Source organism: Myripristis murdjan, chromosome 12, assembly GCF_902150065.1.
Source record: "Myripristis murdjan chromosome 12, fMyrMur1.1, whole genome shotgun sequence".
NCBI classification, from domain to species: domain Eukaryota; kingdom Metazoa; phylum Chordata; class Actinopteri; order Holocentriformes; family Holocentridae; genus Myripristis; species Myripristis murdjan.
In genome coordinates, this window is record NC_043991.1 from 23761584 (window position 1) to 23781308 (window position 19725).

Below are 19725 nucleotides of genomic sequence, written 5' to 3' on the forward strand. Positions count from 1 at the left end.
GTAATACAACTCAAGACTGGCATCTGTGTTCAATGATAAATGCCAAGAGTGCTGGAGTTAAAATACCCTCATAAACCACCCTGACACGCCGTGTATTTTCCGATCTTACATTACCGTTTTGGATGCTTGCTAAATGCTAGTACATCCAAAGTGAAATGAGTTATAAAATGTGCTTGGTGTCTTTGACGGGGCACTTTTTATTTTTTCATTTATTTATTTATTTATTTATGTATTTATTTTTGAGAACTTATATAGTCTTTGTGACATCCAACTATGATTTTTATCTATGACATATTTTCTTTCTAATCCAAATCATGTATAATCCAGGATTGTCGGATATTTTTGCTTCTTAAAAGCCCACTCTAGTCTCTTTTGCCCATCTGTTTTCTCCACAGAGAACCATAGTGTGCTCACGCTTTGGTCATGCCGTGGTTGTGCTCTGGTTAAAATAACATAATGGCGGTAATATCTAAATCGGAGGTTGTTTTTGCAGTCTGTGTGTCCTCTGCTTGCTGTTTCCAAGTCTGTGCTCCAGCTGTGATCGACACCACAAACTGTACCAACAGAAAATAAATCATTTATCATAGTCATAAATAGGTTCACTTGCATACAATGAAATCATTTGAACTGTAAGTGTGCATTTGTTCTGCAATTTTCTCAGTACAGTAGTCGTAGCTGCCTTGGAATAGAAGCTTTTAAGCAAATTTCCTGTCAAGTTAATCGGCTAATTGAACGCAGGAGAGTGAGCAGTGTGTGTTTTAAGTCAGTGTAATTAGTTTTCACAACTAATTGTTATTCATCCAGAGGCCACTCAAAGCGTTAATTTATTCTCCCATTAGTTAAAGGTCTAAGCTGCTAATTAATCAGACCTGCAGCATACCAGCTAGTCAAAGGAAATGTTCCCCGTGCACCGCTGAACACTCGGCCATATTGTACCAGTCATGCTAAATTGTAAACAGCTGCATCATTCATCATTAAAAAAATATATTTTGGAACAGAGCGTTCATGTTTAGTGATTTTTGGCAGCAGAGGTGTTGCGCCTTCCATTGTTAATTTCGCAAGTACACCGATGAATTTTAATATTTTTGTTCGACTGTAGTGCTACATCAGGCCAGTCTGCTTAGTATTACTCAAGCATTTTGACGACCTCAACTTTCCCTCTTCTATTCAGGACGTCTGGATATGATTGCATTTTATATGCTCTGCTTAAATCATAGGGAGGAGTTAGTAGCACAGCATGGTAAACCCTATTTTGGTTTTGCTCTTCTCAAACAACCCCAGACAACTGGGAGGTCACGGTTAAGTACAGAGAACAGAATGAGTTTTGCCCGAGCCAGCGCTGTACATTTTTTATCTGGGATGAATATTAATCTTCTCAAAAGCACATTTTCTGCCACCAAAATGCTGTTGATTAAGTTCACTTTCCCAGAAGCCAGTTCTTTAGGGACTAGTGTCCTTAAAATGCACTTTTACATCTCAGTCTGTTGTCACATCTCCTGTTCATTGTATGGTTTTTCACTCTGGGATATTTTTATCTTAATATATCATATTTTCCACAGTATTAAAGGTTCAGAAAGCAATGAGCTTTTAAAGCTGTGAATCATAATCAAAGGATAATGTTACTGACATTCCCTGCATGGTTTTGTCAGCATTTCCCCGAAGTGGAAGTTGTCTGTAGTCACAGTAATCTTGGTGTTTTGTAGGGGATTGGTAATACCTGGCCTGTGTCCAGTTGAATGGTTTGAGTTAGGAAAGGAGCATGTGTAAGGGATGATGACGCTTTACTGTAACAAGTCACAGACTGCAGCGTGCTCTGTAGTTTTCCAGGGTGTCAGCGTCAGATCCATTACACATATCTCTGCACTTGTTATTCGTTTTTACCTCCACTATTTCTCAATAACCATCAGCACTTTGACTCTTTATATAACTGAAAGTAATGAATCAATATTTCAGTTTCCGACTTGTCAGGCAAAAGCTGGCAGATTTTATGGAAGCTATGCAGGCTTATTTTACTTTATCATGTCATTTCTTGAACTAGTATTTCAAAACATGTCTGCCAGGGTGAGTCACTTGCATGCGTCTGTATTAGTAATAATGTGACATTTGTGGCAGTGGAAGTGTGAATTTATTTATTTATTTTAGACCAAGCTGTTAATAGCCCATTGTGTCAAACTTGGTCTGAACATTTTTCTGTTTTGTTAACTTCATGTTATGTCAACTTCAATACAGCATGTAGATATCCAGTAAGCATTACAATGTGTAGTAATCCCACATGCTGAATATAATAAAGGTTCTTCCTCTGATTAGCACTGTTTTAATATATTTTGATGGCCCTTTCTGTCTCATATCTTATATTAAAACATTTTTATTGCCCCAGAAAATCTAGGCTTATATGTTGCATCTGCTATGTGGCTGTAAGCGTTTAGCTGTCTATGAGCCGTATTATTTCCATGTGCAGTGATGCGATTGGTCTAATTATTAAAGAGGCGATGATGTCTCTCAACAGTGTGCCTGAAGTAAAACATTAACTTGCTGTATCGCCACACACAGTTTATGTGCTTTTCTTCAACCTTGCCATTACAGGTGTTGTGTCACAGCAGATAAAATGCAAACAACATGGTCAGAATTAATGACAGGGCTTTGAATTAAAGGCATTAAACTGAACAATGCGTTTATGCAAAATTTGTGGCTGTTTGTTTTCGAAGTGGGGCCATACCCAGGGAAATTATACAATTTGATTGTCACAGTGAAGGAACATTGAGTTCAAATGGTCATTACCTAATAGGTAACGTTAATGTGGCATGGTAAAGCGCTCAAATGGTTCTCTGTTATTCCCTGAGCCATATACGCACTCACCCTGGGAAGAGACAGAAATAGCATGGTGGAGAATAGTTAATGTTTGAAATGGAAGAAAGGAGATTTTTACTCTCTGTCACTGAGGCGGCCTACTCGATTGTTTTGTTTTATTTCACTGAGGAAATGTTAACACTGTGCCCCACTCTTTCATCCTTCATTTTTTTTTCCATCCAATATTTCTCTCTGTGGCTCTCTCCCTGTATTTCTCTGTCCCGATATCCATCCATTTCTGTTTCCCTTAGCCTGCCCTAATCCACTGCTCCGTCCAGCCTGTGTACAAAACCATGTAACACCATTTAACAGTTTTTCATACTGCACCCCTGGGCCGCTCAGGATGTCATCAGAATTTGGACATCTGACCAGGGGAGCAGCAGGACTCTGGAACAGATCCTTCAGTGGTCAAAACCCCCTTAGACTACATGCCTGATCCAATGCGGCTTCAAGCTGGGAAGCTGCATTCCCCACAAGCAGTGATTGTTGGAGAAAACCTGAAGGTTATGAACTGTGCATTTCTTTTAACTGAAATATGAATCGCTCCCAGTTCTACAGGGGAAAGGTATGTGTAAATTTATTAATCTCTGAATTAATCAGTTCTGCACATTTCTTAGTTCTTACTCCCATATCCCAACTGTGGCATTTTATCTGATACCCTAACATATAAATCTATTTGTATAGTAGGTTTAATATGCCAGTAACAACTACCCTATTTCATTCTTATAAATTTTATCATTAGGATAAGTGAGCAGCTTAGTTGATGTTGGAAGCCTGAGTCTATGAAATGTCCCCTAAGTCTTCAAGCTGAGTTATACTCCTAAGTGCTTTGAGATCGAAAAGCTGCAGTTGTTGTCTGTATTGGCATGGCTCCAAACAGACAGACATCACACTGTATTTTCCTAACATCATTTACCTTCTGTGGCATCGCTGAACAAGCATTTGTAATTGTATTATAATTACTGAGGATAATGGCACATAATACAGCATCGCTGCGGACCAGTTGCTCAAGTGCAAACCTGGGTCAAAAAGGATGTGAATGTCTTTTTTTCTCCATTTTGTGTGTGTGTGTGTGTGTGTGTGTGTGTGTGTGTGTGTGTGTGTGTGTGTGTGCGGGGGGTTGTCTTTTGCCAGTGTGTGCTCACCAAAATCAAGCCATATCAAGACAGAAATACATTTGAAAGACTGAGAGCAATGTTAGATCGTTCAGCACCAGGAATATAAGTCTGCCACTACAGAAAAAAAACATTGCTTACAATGAGACGTAATGTCTGATTTCCTTCCTCTACTCAATGTAATATTTTTAGCAGATTAGATGGCTTTTCCAATGTTTTTTTTTCTGTCTTGAGGTTTTGGAAAACACAAAGGTATCCAAGCGCTGTGAAGAGGTACTCTCTGTACTTGTTTTTTTATGTCCTCCTATAAACCCGTTCTCTGCTGGGGATTTTGTTTTGGATACAGCATCACCGGCAGTAACTGTCCCTATTTATATAGCTTTGTCTAGCTCCGGCCCCGCTCATGTGAGTCTTGCTTAAGTTTGTCTGCTGTTTGTGGTCAGTAATGGGGCACGTTTTGACATTTTGGGTCTTTCTTTCTGAATGACATCATGTGAATCCCTTGAACAAATGTCCAAACACCGAGGCCTTACAAGCTACAGTGCACCTTCATTCATTTGTTTATGTTACATTTTAGTGACCCTTACACTGCAGGGAGGGAAGGCTCTCCTGCTCAGTTTGGTGTGTGTGTGTGTGTGTGTGTGTGTGTGTGTGTGTGTGTGTGCGCGTGTGTGTGTGTGTGTGAGAGAAAGACAGGACAAAAGAGAAACAGAAAGACAGAGAGATGTTTTGGGGTATCTACGTATGTGTGACAGGTGTTAAGTGTGCATGACTGTATTTAAATAAACTTATAAAAACATATTCTTGATTACCACCCACTATATATCAAAATATTCTGAGAATATCTTAGTTATTTGTTGCTTTGGACTTTATCCTGTTGACAGGACACATTTGAGCCGTGGGGTGAGGAATTCAGGACTTGAAGGGGGGGGAAAAAATCATTCATATGTTTTACCTAGAATTTCACTTCCTGTTATTTATAGTGGATTTTTTTTTTTTTTTTTTTTTTTTGTTCCCTACTGAGTTTTTTGTTATGATAGTATGCATCAGTCAGAGGAATATATTTTGATAGGAGTAGGTTTAGCTCATTTATATTTCAGATGTATTATTTGTCAGAAGTAAAAGACTGCAGGCAGAATAAGACACATTAAAAAAAAATATCTGAATTTATCCCAACATCAGGAGTTCAGTCAAGATAAAATGGAATTTCACAGTCAGTAATAAAACCATCTTCTCACCCACTGCGGCCAGCATGCTGGCATCATAACTCTCTAGTTTGATTATTGTGCTGTTTGTTGGCTCATCATGGATTTAGGGCTTCGATATGTATTAAAATGAGACTGAGAATTGTTTTAACAGAGCTGTTTTGTGCCAAATCACTGGCTATACATACTGAGGCAGCACACTTATATGGTATGCCAATGAGTAATGTGGCTGATACTGATTTAATAGCTAAGAAAATAAAGAATGAGGCCATTGTTAGAGGTGTACACATTTGAAGCTTTGGCATTTGGTCTCTGTCATAGATATACTCGTAGGCTTGTTGTGTTTGGTGCACGTCCAAGAACTGAAGAATTAAAGAACTCCCAGCTAGGCACACTGAAATAGGACTCAAAACCTTATTTCATTTCAATTTCAACACTAAGAGGAAGTTAATCTGGGGGGGCATTGTCAGGTGATAAATGACTAATCTGTTTGGATAGTGATAGTTTGGATGCTTACCCATGTAGTGTCATTCGCTGGTCCATGTGAGTGCAGTCCATCACCAAGTGTGGTCCATCAACTCATCGGGAGTGTACTGCTCCAAAATGAATGAATGTGGGTGCACACTGAAAAACAACATGATTTGGAGTGGCGATACAAAGCTGAAGAAATGTTTTCAAGGATGCACAGCTTCAAATAGCGCGTAAAGTTTCTGTGGAGTTTCTGTAACTGCTAACATGTCTCCATGCTATGATATCTCTGTGCTTACAGATTGGTTTTGCCCATTTTTATGCATACATACTCAAACCAAGCACCTGAAATGCATCACTAAATGCCGTGCTTTTGCTCCGACAGATTTTGAGCCACAGCTGGTGAACTGCACTACTTCACCAAAAATGTACAGGATGTTCTTTGCACATAAACTATAGGGGTCAAATATAAAAGCTCTTTCCCTGGCTGGTCTCTGACTCAGGATGTGATAATGAGATTTTTTCATTCCTTTTTCCTTTTTGCCAAGGGTCAACGCTGTGAAGAAAGAATTACCTCTAAGCATGAATTGGCTCTTTCGTGTAAATGTACAGTGAGTTTGCTGATGACTTGAAATACAAATGTATTCCACTTGACCAGAGATGGCTGCAAGTAGTGCCAACAGCTTGATCCACTCGGAATAGGGCTGCATATGAATCATTCAGTCCCACTCTGCTTTTCCAACCATAAGAGATTCAATAGAGTAGGCTAACAGTGAGACAGCAAAGTCAGACATAGAAGACAGCATTTCTGCCTGTGCCCCATATTCAGTCTAGCTCCAGCCTTTTGGGGGGGTGCATGCACAAACGTCCTCTGGGGCCTGCTTGGGGAGAGCCGGCACAGCAGTCAAAGAAGAGCTGTTTGCTGTAAATCAACACAACAAATGTAGGATATAAAGCGCTGGAATTATTTTCCAGATAACACAATAAATACAGTAGCACCAGGTGTTCCATTATGCCAGTGTGTCCATGGGGCTTCCTCCCACCTGGTGATGATTTAAGTGACTTCTAAGAAGTTCGGCACAGTATGTTGTTCTCAAATGGGAAGGCAAAAAAATGAATAGCAAAGGGGGAAGATTCTTTTTGACACTCACACACACCCACACAGTTATTGACTGAAGAGAAAAAGACGGCCTATAGAGGATTAGAAGACTAATAAAATAATTATTCTGGATTTACATAATTTAAAAAAAAAAAAAAAACGAATAAGATTGAAAATATGCAACAAAACAAAGCTTTTGGTGCACTTGGAACGCAAATGTTCTGGATGAGCCTCTCGTATCATCCCCAGTCTCAGTAATGTTACATGTAGCAGTTTCTCCATAACATCTGTCAGTGTCTCTGCAAATTACAGCCCTTCTGTGCTTTCTTTACTGTTTTTGTTGAATCCCAAATGTAAATTTCATATTTTTGTATCAGAACAAGACAAATCAATCAAGTAAAGTTGCTGGCTCAAACGCTTGAATAGAATTATTTTTCTTTCCATGGAGAAACTGATGATCAATCCTTCAGCTCTGCTTCTCCTTGATATATGAATTTACACGCACTATGCAAATCTGACGTTCTCATTTTTACATTTAAGTTGCATGCATATACTACAGTTCCACTTTTGATGGTGTGGGGAGTTAAGGAACCAGTAGCTGCAGGAAACCTGTGCAGCTGGACTGTAGAGGTGTGGGTCTCCTCTTAGTTTTGTGTTCCAGCACCTGGTTTCTGTGTGGGAGTCAGCGTGGTCGTGCCAGTAGAGATGGACAAGACTTGCAGAGAACACGATTTTCCTGGAAAAGTGAAGAGCTCTGTCTTGCTGAGACAGAGTCTGAGGCAGTGGGCAGACGTCCAAATAGTAATGTCAGCAAGGCAGGCCAAGATGTTTACCTCAGTGTGTCACAGGATGGAACAGGAGAGCTAATGCTGTCAGCACAGCGGCGGTTAGGAGAAGCTGTGAGATACGATGACAGGGCCAAGCAATCTAGTCCAGGGTGTAGGATGAGGAGCGTCTCTCCATGATACAGACCTTGTTCAGCAGACCTAGAGATTCCCAGATTAGCAAGAGTGATTAGGGTTGTAGGGCTGTGTCAAAGGTAAAAGATAGGCCTCGTAGGATGAGGACAGAGCAAAAAGAAGCAGCTCTAGCAGACTGATGTGTTTCAGTGACACCGAGATGTTCTGCCTCAGTATAATGAGCCATCTTGAAGCCGAACCGCAGTGGACTATTGCATGATACTGAAAGTTGGTTAAAAAGTTTTGGAGAGAAGGGAAAGGAGCAATAATGGTCTGTAGTTTTTGACATTCGATGGGTTGAGAGCACGTTTAGTGACAGGAGGGGGGACTTTAGCTACTTACTTTGCTTACTTTTCTTGAAGGCAGATGATATGCAGCCAGATGTCAGGGACAAGTTGGTGTAGTCAAGCAGGGGAGAGGATCAGCAGCTCCATATAATAATAGGTCTCCAACTTACTAACTAAGCAAGTTTGATTAATTGGTCAACTATTTTCTTTTTTTTTTTTAACAATTATTCTACTTCTTGTGCTCTTGTATTGCTTAGTATTGACCAAGTAGGACAAAATTGGAAAAAATAAACCAGTAAACCAGTCAAATATGCTGGTTATCAAGACTTCTGCTAATCCAAGCCATACTCATTCCCAGCTCATCAAATACGAAGCCTCTGTCACAGCCCTTTGTGTCTGATACCGACCCCAAACTGTCGTGATGCACCGGGCTTTCTCACTTTTACCGTGTCTCAGTTTCATGAAGCGAGATTTAGGCAACAAAACCTCGTGGATAAGGTTAGGGAACAGTTAGATTTAGGATTAGGTTTAGGATTTAAGATTCTGTGCCTTATACACCTGCCGATGACTCCAGCCACCTGTCTACTCCAACTTTTTCACTGTTTATACTACGTCACCCCTTGTGTCTCATTGGTATCAAACACCAAAGGATGTCTTTGGTGTCAGTATCAGATGCAGAAGGGCGTGACAGAGCATCAGTATATGACGCCCTGGGAATGAGAACGAGCTGGCAAGCCAACAGCTGCATGTCTTTCAGGAGATCTTCCATGTGCCTTTGCTTGTTTCTATGAAAAAATGAGAGAAGAATATAGTAAAATTGTTGTAAGGCAACACAGTTTATTATAACAATATAGTAATAGGGATATTACTTTGAGTTCAGCAAAGTAAGTAGCACTGTCAACAAGCCATTGATCCGTTCATTTTCTATAGAGCCGAGCAATCAGTGAGACTTGGCTGATGTATGAACAGTCAACAAGCTCATTGGCCAAGAAACGCTGGCAATGGCTGTCATCATATTTCCATGTTTCCTTATTTCCCCACTGATGAGCTTTCATTTCATGAACATTAGTTCCACCTGGCAAGTGCAAAATGGAGAGGAGCTGATCACAGCCAGTTAAAGCTTCCCAATTCTCTACACCACAGAAATACACCAGGGCCACCATGAGTCACCATTGCCCAGTTGCCTTCATCACCCAGATTTGGACCACTGTGAGCATTTTGTTTTGTCAGATTCACTCTGTTGGCAGCCACTTTTTCTGTGTAAAAAAAAAGCTGAAAAACAAAAAGCTACTGTTGACAAAGCCACCAGTTTGCAGTGCATGAACCAGAGCTCGTTATTTATAGGTCCTAGTATACGAGCTTGCTGGTATCTGTAGGACAATATAAAGCCATGAGACATGAGGTGTCATAAACAGACATTGGGTCATATTTTGGCTACACTGAAGAAACAGCCTATCTATTACTTTTCAGACTTATTTTCTGTGTTTATAAAGCCTGGACCATCTTGTAGCTCCACCCATCCACTCCGCCTGCACTTAGAAATCAGGCCCAATTTTCTTAATTCATTTAAAAAACTCTTCTTAAGTGGAGACTCTGCTAGTTACAAAACCAAGAAAAACAAACTAACAAAACTTTTTTTTTTTTTTTTTTTTTCAAATAAACTGCCAGAGAAAGACAGGAACAGCTAGCAACAACATTATAGCCCAGCTTTTACTCAGCACACACACTAACACAGAAGGACTCAAGCTAGATTCTGAGTTGGCTTTCTTCCTTCTATATGTACAAGTACTTTTTGACCCAAAATAAGAAGTGTTAATTTCAGCATGTTATTCATTTGTCTTAAATTGTATAATGGGACAGGTTTTGATCCGCAGAAGCCTAATATGAGCCACATCAATGAACTGAGCTTTCTTCACACTGCTCCTGACTGCTCCACCATGAGTATGGGGCTTTTAATCAAGTTCATGAATTATGTGATGCAGTTTTGATGATTAAAGTCCATGCTGACAATGAAATTCCCCACTGATTCAATTGGACAATCAATAATAAGTAATGTTGCCTGATTTTTGCAGCCACAAAAAATACAGTAAATATTGGCATATTGATCATTATTGATTCCACAGCCACTGCATGGTGTTCTGTGTTCTTATAGTATAATGACAGGTTGATTGGCTTCTAGGATTTTTTAGAAATCACTGAAAAATGTATTATTCATATGAGAACATTGCACAAATCTTTAATAATTTACTTAAACTTCATCTTATTAGTGTTTTCCCTTAGTCACACATATCCATACAGCAACGAGTAAACATTGTGAGTAGAGAGGATGTGTCTTCTCCAATTGGACAAATATCTCCCCTTGTGTGGAATGCAGAAATGTTATTGTATATCACTGGCAGCAACGCTGGACAAATAAGCCTCCACTGAGTAGACTGCATGTGTTGTCCTGCAGCTGCGTGTGTCTGTGTGTGTGTACGAGTACGTGCGTGTATGCACATGTTTTCTTCAATGTGCCTGTGCCTGACTCTTTACAGCTTTCTAATTTGATCTGTGTTGGAAAGTGGGGCACACAGGGATGTGATAAAGATGGCCCCTGGAGAAAATGTGAAGATGACGCATCTCTGCAAAGCTTTCCAGAAATATGTCCATCCGTACTTTCATACTTCTTCATCCATGTGGTCGCTTCCACTCGAGCACATCTGTGCTGGGGTGCATTTTATTTTCCAGACAAAGCCAGGCTGGTCCACCATGTTCGTTCATGGGAGGTCCTCTGTTTATAAGGTAATTAGAGCACTTATAGTTAACTTGGGGTAACTGAGGTCAAACTAATCTATGTCTCAAATTAAGGGGCCCCTGTAATATGATATGGATCAGTGGGAAAAATGAAATAACTTATAGGTGCTCCCAGTGTAGTGTGTCAGAATGAAAACAAGTCAGTGACACTGGTATTGTGTGTGTGTGTGTGTGTGTGTGTGTGTGTGTACTATACTCATTCAAATTCTGTTCAAGTAGAATAGTGTCAAGTAAAGGTGCAGGAAACACTTTACATACTTTTCTCCTAAACCTTAACTCATGAATATTAATTAAATTCACAATTGTTTTCTGTTTGTTCTCTGAACTGCATGAACTACATAAACAAATTACATGAATTGGTTTTTGTACAGGTGTAATGTTGAGCAGTGCACTGCAGAGGTGGTCAGATTGCATTCTTAGGCTTAGGTTCTTTTGAAAGGTGCTCCATCACTCAGCATGGTCTGATTTGAAGCATAATGTACTGAATATCATAAAAGGCTATAGTTTTAATTGTCTGTTGTGTTCTGACGCAACACTTAAGCAACAAATAAACATTCACACCATACAATTTGACTGTCCCCCGGTGTTGTGTATAGCCTAGATCTGAGCTGCTGCTGCAGTTTAACCTGTGGGAGAGAGGAGGTGTAACATATTGAGTAGCTTTCAGGGAATCAATGCCAGATATTGACTCAGACGGTTGTTTAAATCTAGACAAAGTTTTTTGAACAGCATTCTGTAATTTTCAGTTTTTTCTGCATTGGTGTTCTCCACCAGAGCTTGAACCTCACTCAGGTCATATTGAAATTCATTTTCAGCCCCTACAAAGCCCCTCTCTGCAAGCACTCACCCTATCAAAAATTAACACCATAAACAACATGAACACTTATTATTTTGTAACACGTATTATTTTGTTTCTGAGTGCATGGTACGCACTCAAAAATACATTAAAACTGAGAATAATTTGACTTTGGTCCATAACCACTGAGTTTTATACCAAGAAGAAGATACAGTTTCAAACAATGCAGGCAGAAACAAATGTCAAGTTTGAAGGCTGAGCCATGGTTTTATTTGATGAATGTTAAATGAGTATTTAACATCTAGGTGGAGTCTCGTTTCTATAGCACACAGACTTCTGAGATACGATCAAAGGCCAAAAAGTGGAAGATCCTCAGTTTCCTAGATCAGCATTTTGACTCTGAGGCCTGTCATCTCAAAGGCCCAACAGCTTTTCCACCCCCAGACTATAAATCATGCATTGGGTTTGAAGTTATTTCATTGCTTTAGTGCACTGACCTTCATCTCGGTATCAATCACCCAGAGTCTACACCAGGCATGTTGTTCTAACCCATGGCCAGGTCATTTCACAACCATTTTGGTTTTGTTTTTACTTCTGGCAGTCTGCATGCTTTGATCTCCACGGTTGTCAGATTTTAAAAGATTAACAAAAGGATAATATAAGCAGTTAACAATTTTGCATGAAATCAGTTTTTCATTTATTGAAAATGGAAGTTAAGAGTTTGTCAAATTTGTTTGTCAAACGACTTTATTTTTCCAATAAGAGCTTAATGTGTTTAATGAGCTTAAAGTGCTCAATTATAGAATGGCACAATATTCAGACTAATGAACAAACTCCCTACATGATAACTTCAAAAACACTTCTCTGAAAATGAAGTTCAAAACATAAATGTATCCGGTTTCCATGGGATGTTATTGCCTCTTTCATGAAATTCTGGAGCTGGAGTCCTAGATGTTTGTTTTCTTGTGATCGTTCAACTAACCATGGTTATTTTCCTAAGCTGGTTATTTGCTATAAGTGCCTTCTGTCCTCATGAGGATGTTATTGTGAAATGAAATAGTGGCTCACACAGGAAACCATCCTCAGTTCAACTCTCTCAGGGTGTCCATGTCTTTTCCTCCTGTCCACTAACGCCACAGAATTTGCTGAAATGAAATAAACTCAGGTTGTAAATTGAAAGATAGACATGAAGACCAAATATGCACATACAGAACAGGCGCAGATGTGCAAACACATAAACATGTCTGAGTCATTTGATGCAGCTTCTTAATGTAGCAACTGAGTGCTACATCGACTGACTGCCAGTGCAAATTAGATACAGGCCTTTTTATACATGAATCAGAGAAAACCAGAAGCTAACAGTAGCATCCTCACTGTTTTTAACACCAATTTCTGGGAGAAAAAAACTCTTTTTCTCATTCCTCTCGACATTTAGAGTCATAAACAACACAAAAATGCAAGGATATAAAAACACATTCATGTGCACTCACAGAAACACGCACATATAGTGAAACCACACGCGATACACGTGCCGCACTCTCACCCCACGAGTGCCTCCAAAGTGGGAAATTGTAAATTAGGCCCAGTCGCAGGGGCTGGAGTGTGACAGAAAGACTTAAAATCAGTTTGTTGCAGGTTCAGTTTTCCCAGTGCGATCTTAAAGGGCACTGATGCAAATCCTTATAGCCCCCTCTTGAGGCAGTAAATATTCAGCCGTGTGAGTGAATGAGCACTTGGCTGAGAGCACTTACACTGTATATACCCATCACAGCATGATGGATAAAATTACAGTAAAAACAGTCAAGTGTAGAAAATATAGTCACTACACTGAAGTGGTGGAGCATTGATGATTTACTTGATTTTACTAGGAAAACATCTCATTATAATAGTATTTCAAAAGCTGCCACCTTGGTATGCAAGGGTGATTTGTCTCACAACAAAAAAACTCATGTGGAAGTTATAGCACTAAAAATATGCTCTGCCAGCACTGTGCTGTCTGTGTGCCTGCATGCACACTGCATGCAAGTGTGCACATATGCTAGCCTGTTCCTTAACCGTGTTGAAAGTAGACAACTTAAGGAATCCATTGGCACCAAATATTTCATGCTAGGTTTTCAGCAAGGGGGCTAAATATTACTCCAAAGCTAGGCTAGATGTTGGCGAGGGAAAAAGAAGCATGGCCGTTTTCAAAGGGATGCCTTGACCTCTGACCTCCAGATATCTGAATTAAAATGGGTTCTATGGGCACCCAGGGGTCTCCTCTTTGCAGACATGCCCACCTCATGCTATTCCCATGCAGTTCTTGCATGCACTACCAATGTGTTCTTCTGGCCTGCTGTAAAATGTTGTATTTGTGCATAGTGTGGCCTAAACAGTCTTGGTGTTGCATAAATTGGCTTTGACTGGAAAGCTGAGACTCAGTGAGCCCAATTTTATTCATGTGTGATGATGTTAGCCCCCAAAGGAGCCATTTCATTGCAGTGAGACATTTTTTTGAAACTTGACATCACTGTATAATATGACCTACAGTGACCTCTAAGATAATCACAGCTTCATGAAACTTTACAATCACAAACTAGAGACCGAAGGCATTCAGAGTATGTGTGGTTTTCTTGGTATATTGTCAATAAAGAGGAGTTTCTGAGTAGTTTCCAGACAGAAGTGCCCGCCAGCCAATTGTCAAAAAATGCAATTCTTACAGAATTCTCTAAATGGCTAAACGTTTTGGTCTTGGTGTCTCAATGTGTTTTTTGGGAGTGATTTTTGACCATGTATCTATCAGTTCAAAAATGGTCAAAAGTTTTCACCAAATCTGTGTAACAAGTGGTAGCAACCAAAAAATTGCTGCAACTTATTAGACATAAGGATGTGACATAGGCATGGAAGTAGCTGTCATACACTTCAGTCATAATGCTCTATACCTTTCAAAATTTGAATAGGTGCCTGCAAAAAATAAAATAAAATAAAATAAAAAATAAATAAATAAATATTTATAGATTTATACTGAAAAACCTGACACACAGGGCTTGCCTGCATCTCAAAAAATTCCCAGCTTTCAAATGATGATGAATACCACTTCTATGTGGTATCTACTGATATTGTTTATCTGCCCCTGAAGGTCCCGTGTCCCCTTCACTAAAATGGGTCTAAAAAATGGGGCTGGAGTAGAAGAGCTCAGGCAGAAAGGCAACAGACCGTCACAATTTTATGACCCCATATGAATGTAAAAACATTTAACCCTAAGACACTGACGACTCACAGTGAGTTTACAGCAAATGTCAGCACTTTGGCAGAACAATGTAATGTCAATACTTTAATAAAGCTTGCAGTTATAGGTCTGTGCCTGTATGCGCATGTAGTTTATATCACTGATGCTGTTTTTGTTTTTTTCTTTTTTTGTCCTCCTCTACTTCTTCCATACCTTTTTTTCTGTTTCTTAACTTAAATACACTGATGATGTCTTGAGCAAGTCAACTTTGGAGAAGATAAGTTTGGTTTCAGCATGACCTGGTTAAACAAAGTTTTGGCACATTGAAAATAACAATAATTATTAGAAATGAAAGAATGATTCCTTGTAGGCAGAAAAAGCCAGAGCTTTGACACGTCAGTCTTTGGTCTGTTCACCAGAGCAGCATTGTGCTTAAACTGCTACCAGTATGTAGTGTATACTGTGCATGTCAGTGTTGGCAATCAGTAGCAATTTCCTCCAATGACATTTTCACGTTCAAGACGCCCCATATCCTGCTATATTTAGGACCAAACAAAACCAGGCATTGATCTTAATGAGCATGCAGTTTATATTACTGATGCTGGCTACTAAGTCATTTAATAGGCCACACAGCATGAAATGTGTGTGTGTGTGTATCGGTGCGTTTCTGTATAAAACAGCACTTAATTTGCCAGACAGGCCCTCAGGAATATCCCTATCATAACTTCACCTGAATAAAAGCTGTAAAGCATTAGAGCAATCTCCTTTTAGTACCACTATCAAAGTGAGCGCAACTGTATTGCCATGACTTCACGGTGTAATTGGATTTTTTTATCACCTCCTGTTTGAAAGCAACACCTGGTAGCACTTTCCTCGGAGATGAGAGTGAGCAGGGGACGAATATCTCATGATGCACTATTTTTTGGACTTGAATATAGTCGTTCTTGCATACCAATATGATGACGCTTCACGCTTGTGTTTTTTATTACAATTGTTTACTTGTCTGTTAGTGATAAGATATTGCTGCAATATGTTACCACTGAACTGGTAAGAAGGTTTAACAGATGTGGAAAGTAATAATGTAACAAAAAAGATGCAAAACATGCAAAGAGAGAGAAGTTGTTAAGACTTTTGTTGTTTTGTGTTGGTGTCTTTGAGCCTCCTCCTTTCTCTTGGTCTCTCTCTTTCTCACCTACACACATACACACATGCATGCATACACCGTTTTGGATGAAGGGCAATTCTCAGCGCCATGGCCTTGGTGAAATATTTGTCACAGTAATATTAGAGAAGAGAAGTAGGGCGTAACAGAGGATTTCAGAAACGCCAAGAAGAGACGCACACAGGTATGGTGTAGTGAAGACAAAAGAGAAAATGAGATGATGAAAAAACAGAAAACACGGCAAATGTGAGAGTGAGCCAATAATGACGAATAAAAAAGAGAAATATGCCGGAGAATGGAGAGGAGCCAACGCATTCAGCAGAGTGGGGGAGGTGTAGCTGACTGTAATTCAGTGTCATCAGAGGTGAACCAACATGCCACAACAGGCCAGAGATGGCAATGAGAACCTGGCCTCCACACTCAGCCGGAGCTTGTGTGTGTGTGTGTGTGTGTGTGTGTATGTCTGTGTGTGTCTGTGTCTGTGTATGCAGAGCTCTAACCTGGCAGAAAATTGAAAGAAAATTGTAAAAACAGACCAGCGGAACAGGTCACATAGCGATGGATGGAGTATGACTGGAAACAAGTTCTGCATCTAAGCCCATGGAGATCCCTATTAAGTTGACATATAAAAAAAAAACCATGTTTTAAGGGATGATTATGTGTCTTTTAATAGTGTTTTGGCTGTGTCTTACATGAATGTCCATGTGATCTTTTACAGAAAGAAATGTTGCAAGGGTTTCAAGTTTGTGTTGGGCCAGTGCATTCCTGAAGGTAGGGAAACGGTGCCAAACAGTTTGGACGTCTGTCTGATGCATTTGCTTGTGATATGTCTTGGAATCGTCTCCCGTAACGTCCCATAGGTTTTTAGTCCTTTAATAGATTTCCCCAGACTTTCTCTTATTTTAACCTCTCTGGAAGTGTAACAACCCATGACAGAACATGTTTAGCCAAACATCATCTGCACTTTTGCCTGAAGTTTTGAATCAGAAATATGTGGCAAATATGGGACAAGTTTGCTCCAGCAGCATTATGTTCTGTATAATAATTTAATTTGGCAAGTGGTGTCAGTTTTGCAGCACAAAGAGAGACTATTGTTTTGATGGACAGACAGAGACAGACAGACAGACAGACAGACAGACAGATAGATAGATAGATAGATAGATAGATAGGACATTCTGCTTTGGGTTTTCTTGTGTTTACACAATGCCATGACCTGCACCGTGATGTCTCTGCAGACTATGATGTGTGCGCTGGCGCCCCCTGTGAGCAACAATGCACTGACCACTTTGGGCGTGTGGTGTGCACCTGTTACCCCGGCTACCGCTACGACCGGGAACGCCACAGAAACCGAGAGAAGCCCTACTGTCTGGGTGAGCCTAGGTGCAACACTTTGCACAAATGATGCATTTCTTAAATTGTTTCCCGTATTTTTCAGAACTGTGGTATTTAATATTTTACTACATGCTGACTATTGATCCTGATACACTGCGCCCAGTCAAATTCATGTCAAACTGGTGGGAACATTGTATTGACGGGGAGCCATACCTCCTGTAATACTGCTGTTGAGTTTTATTTAAAATGGATTTTCTATATTGTTATTTTTTTAAATAATGGTCTGTCAATTTTATTGAGTTATTCTAAATGCCATTCAGAGAAAATATGTTTAATAAATGAATAAAATGCACCTTCTTTCTTTCTTTCTTTCTTTCTGTCCTTCCTTCCTTTATTTCCTCCCTCCTTCCTTCCTTCCTCCTTTTTCTGTTTCTTTTTCTTTCTTTTTCTTTCTTTCTGTCCTGCCCTCCCTCCTTCCTTCCCCCTTCTTTCTGTTTCTCCCTTTCTTTCTCTCCCCCATGCGATGCAGACATCGATGAGTGTGCAGACAAAAACATGACCATCTGCTCACAGATCTGCATCAATTTTGCTGGGAGCTACAGGTGTGAGTGTGAGAAAGGTTATTTCCTGGAAGACGATGGGAAAACCTGCACCAAGGGGGAGAGAGGTGAGGGATAGTATTTTTACTCAGACATTTTGATCTTTATTCATCGCTGAAGGGCACGTCTGACTGCGATGTGGAGGTGACCACACATGGTTATTTGATGGATGTTTGAGAGGGAAAGGTAAAAGGGAGTCTGCAGTATAGACACCTGGTAGTCATTACACAGCGCAGCTCCTTGTACATGTCAAAACGGCTCTCTCTCCTGAGTGCTCATACCGCTGCCCTTTTGACTCCTTGTCTATTCTGATTCACCAGAGGCATTTGAGGCAGACATCACAAATGGACTAAGCAATTACAAAAGATGCTTACCGCACATTTGGATGCCAATGGAGCGATCATGAGCGGGAGATTTGCTACTTCCCGCTATGGGATTTCCACTATTACTCAAAAAAGTGGACCCCAGTATTTCACAAGAAACACTACAATGACAAGCTATAGTAGATAGTTGTGCTGTGGTAGAGAAAGGATAGTGGACACTCAGTAGGTCACACTCTGCTCCAGTCTTGAACCAAAGCAGGAGAGCTGCTTGATTGTACTTTTTTCCAGGGTTGTGCAAGTGTCTTGCTTAAATATTAATGTTTTTATGTGGTTTCTGAAAAAAAGAGGCAGAGTGAACGTGTTTGTGAAATCAAGAAAGCAGAGAAGTGGTGTTCGCCACTTCCAAGGGAGTTATCCTTTCTTGTCCTCAAATGGCTGAAGCTGAAATATGGAGATATGTAGTTTTACTGAATTGTTTAACCTCTGACAGAACCCAATCAGGCATGAGGACTGCACCAGCTTGTCATCTAGGCTCTGACACATTTACTAGAAAAGCTTCCTGTCTAAGTCAGGGATGTTAAGTGACTCAGAACATTGGGGTCTCGGTAGTGACAATGGTACAGAGTTTCATTGCACAGTGTAAGTCACTCATCCCCCGAACAGCCAGTTAGCTTGCAGAGATTGCCGCTCCACTAAGCTGGTGATCATAGCAGCCCTGTGTGATTCAGTCATACCAAGCTTCACAGCGTGGTGTATTCAATTACTGAGGCTGACAAACTCTTTGAAACATGCAATGGCAGAAATACTCAAATATGCAAGTCCTCCAACCCATACAACCCACAGGAGGAGGGTCTCTAACACAACCCACAGGAGCGATTCCTAGTATCGTATACGATTCACAGCAGGTCAGCTGAGTGAAAGTTAAGTTGACTGACCCATCTGCCACCATCAGCCTCCTTATGCAGACTTTGTCGCTCCTTTAATACTACACCACACCATCGTTATTTATGGAACCAGTAGAGGGCGCTTGACTTTAAAACGTACTATATGTGATAATGAGATGCTGTGCGAACGCCCCATGGGATCATTTTTTGCCAGAGGACAGTCTCCTACTATGTATCATGGAAACAATAGGGGTTTTGTTCCCATCAGTAGGTGTGCTTTACCACTATGTTGAATAACCTGTTTTATGTAAATGTAGTGGTGACATGGGTTTTTCAGAGAAGACACAATATCTGCAAATAAATCATTTTAACAGACACACTTGTCACAGTCCCCTCCCACACTCTCAACTGTAATATGTCAACAGTGCAAGGTGTTGACTTAATCTGCCCAGATAGTTACTGTGTAAATGCGCTATTTTGGGTGACTATGTGAAGGAAATACATTTGTTTTTGTCAACTCCCAGCAGTGCACCTTTTCGGGAAGTCAGACAACGTGATGAAGGCTGGGACCTGCTCAGCCACCTGCGATGATTTCCACCAGATCAAGATGTCAGTGTTGCAGCTTAAGCAAAAGGTAGCATCGTCCAA

At 40.3% G+C, this 19725-nt stretch overlaps 1 protein-coding gene across 1 annotated transcript in view; it reads left to right on the forward strand.

Annotated features, from left to right (window-relative positions):
• The window catches only part of ccbe1 (collagen and calcium binding EGF domains 1), a 38663-nt gene that overhangs the window by 11124 nt on the left and 7814 nt on the right, over positions 1-19725 (forward strand). The window contains exons 3-6 of the mRNA XM_030065547.1: positions 16658-16710; positions 17175-17309; positions 17801-17938; positions 19602-19711. Of these exons, the coding sequence (XP_029921407.1) occupies positions 16658-16710; positions 17175-17309; positions 17801-17938; positions 19602-19711 (436 nt within the window). The remainder of the gene's footprint in view (positions 1-16657; positions 16711-17174; positions 17310-17800; positions 17939-19601; positions 19712-19725) is intronic.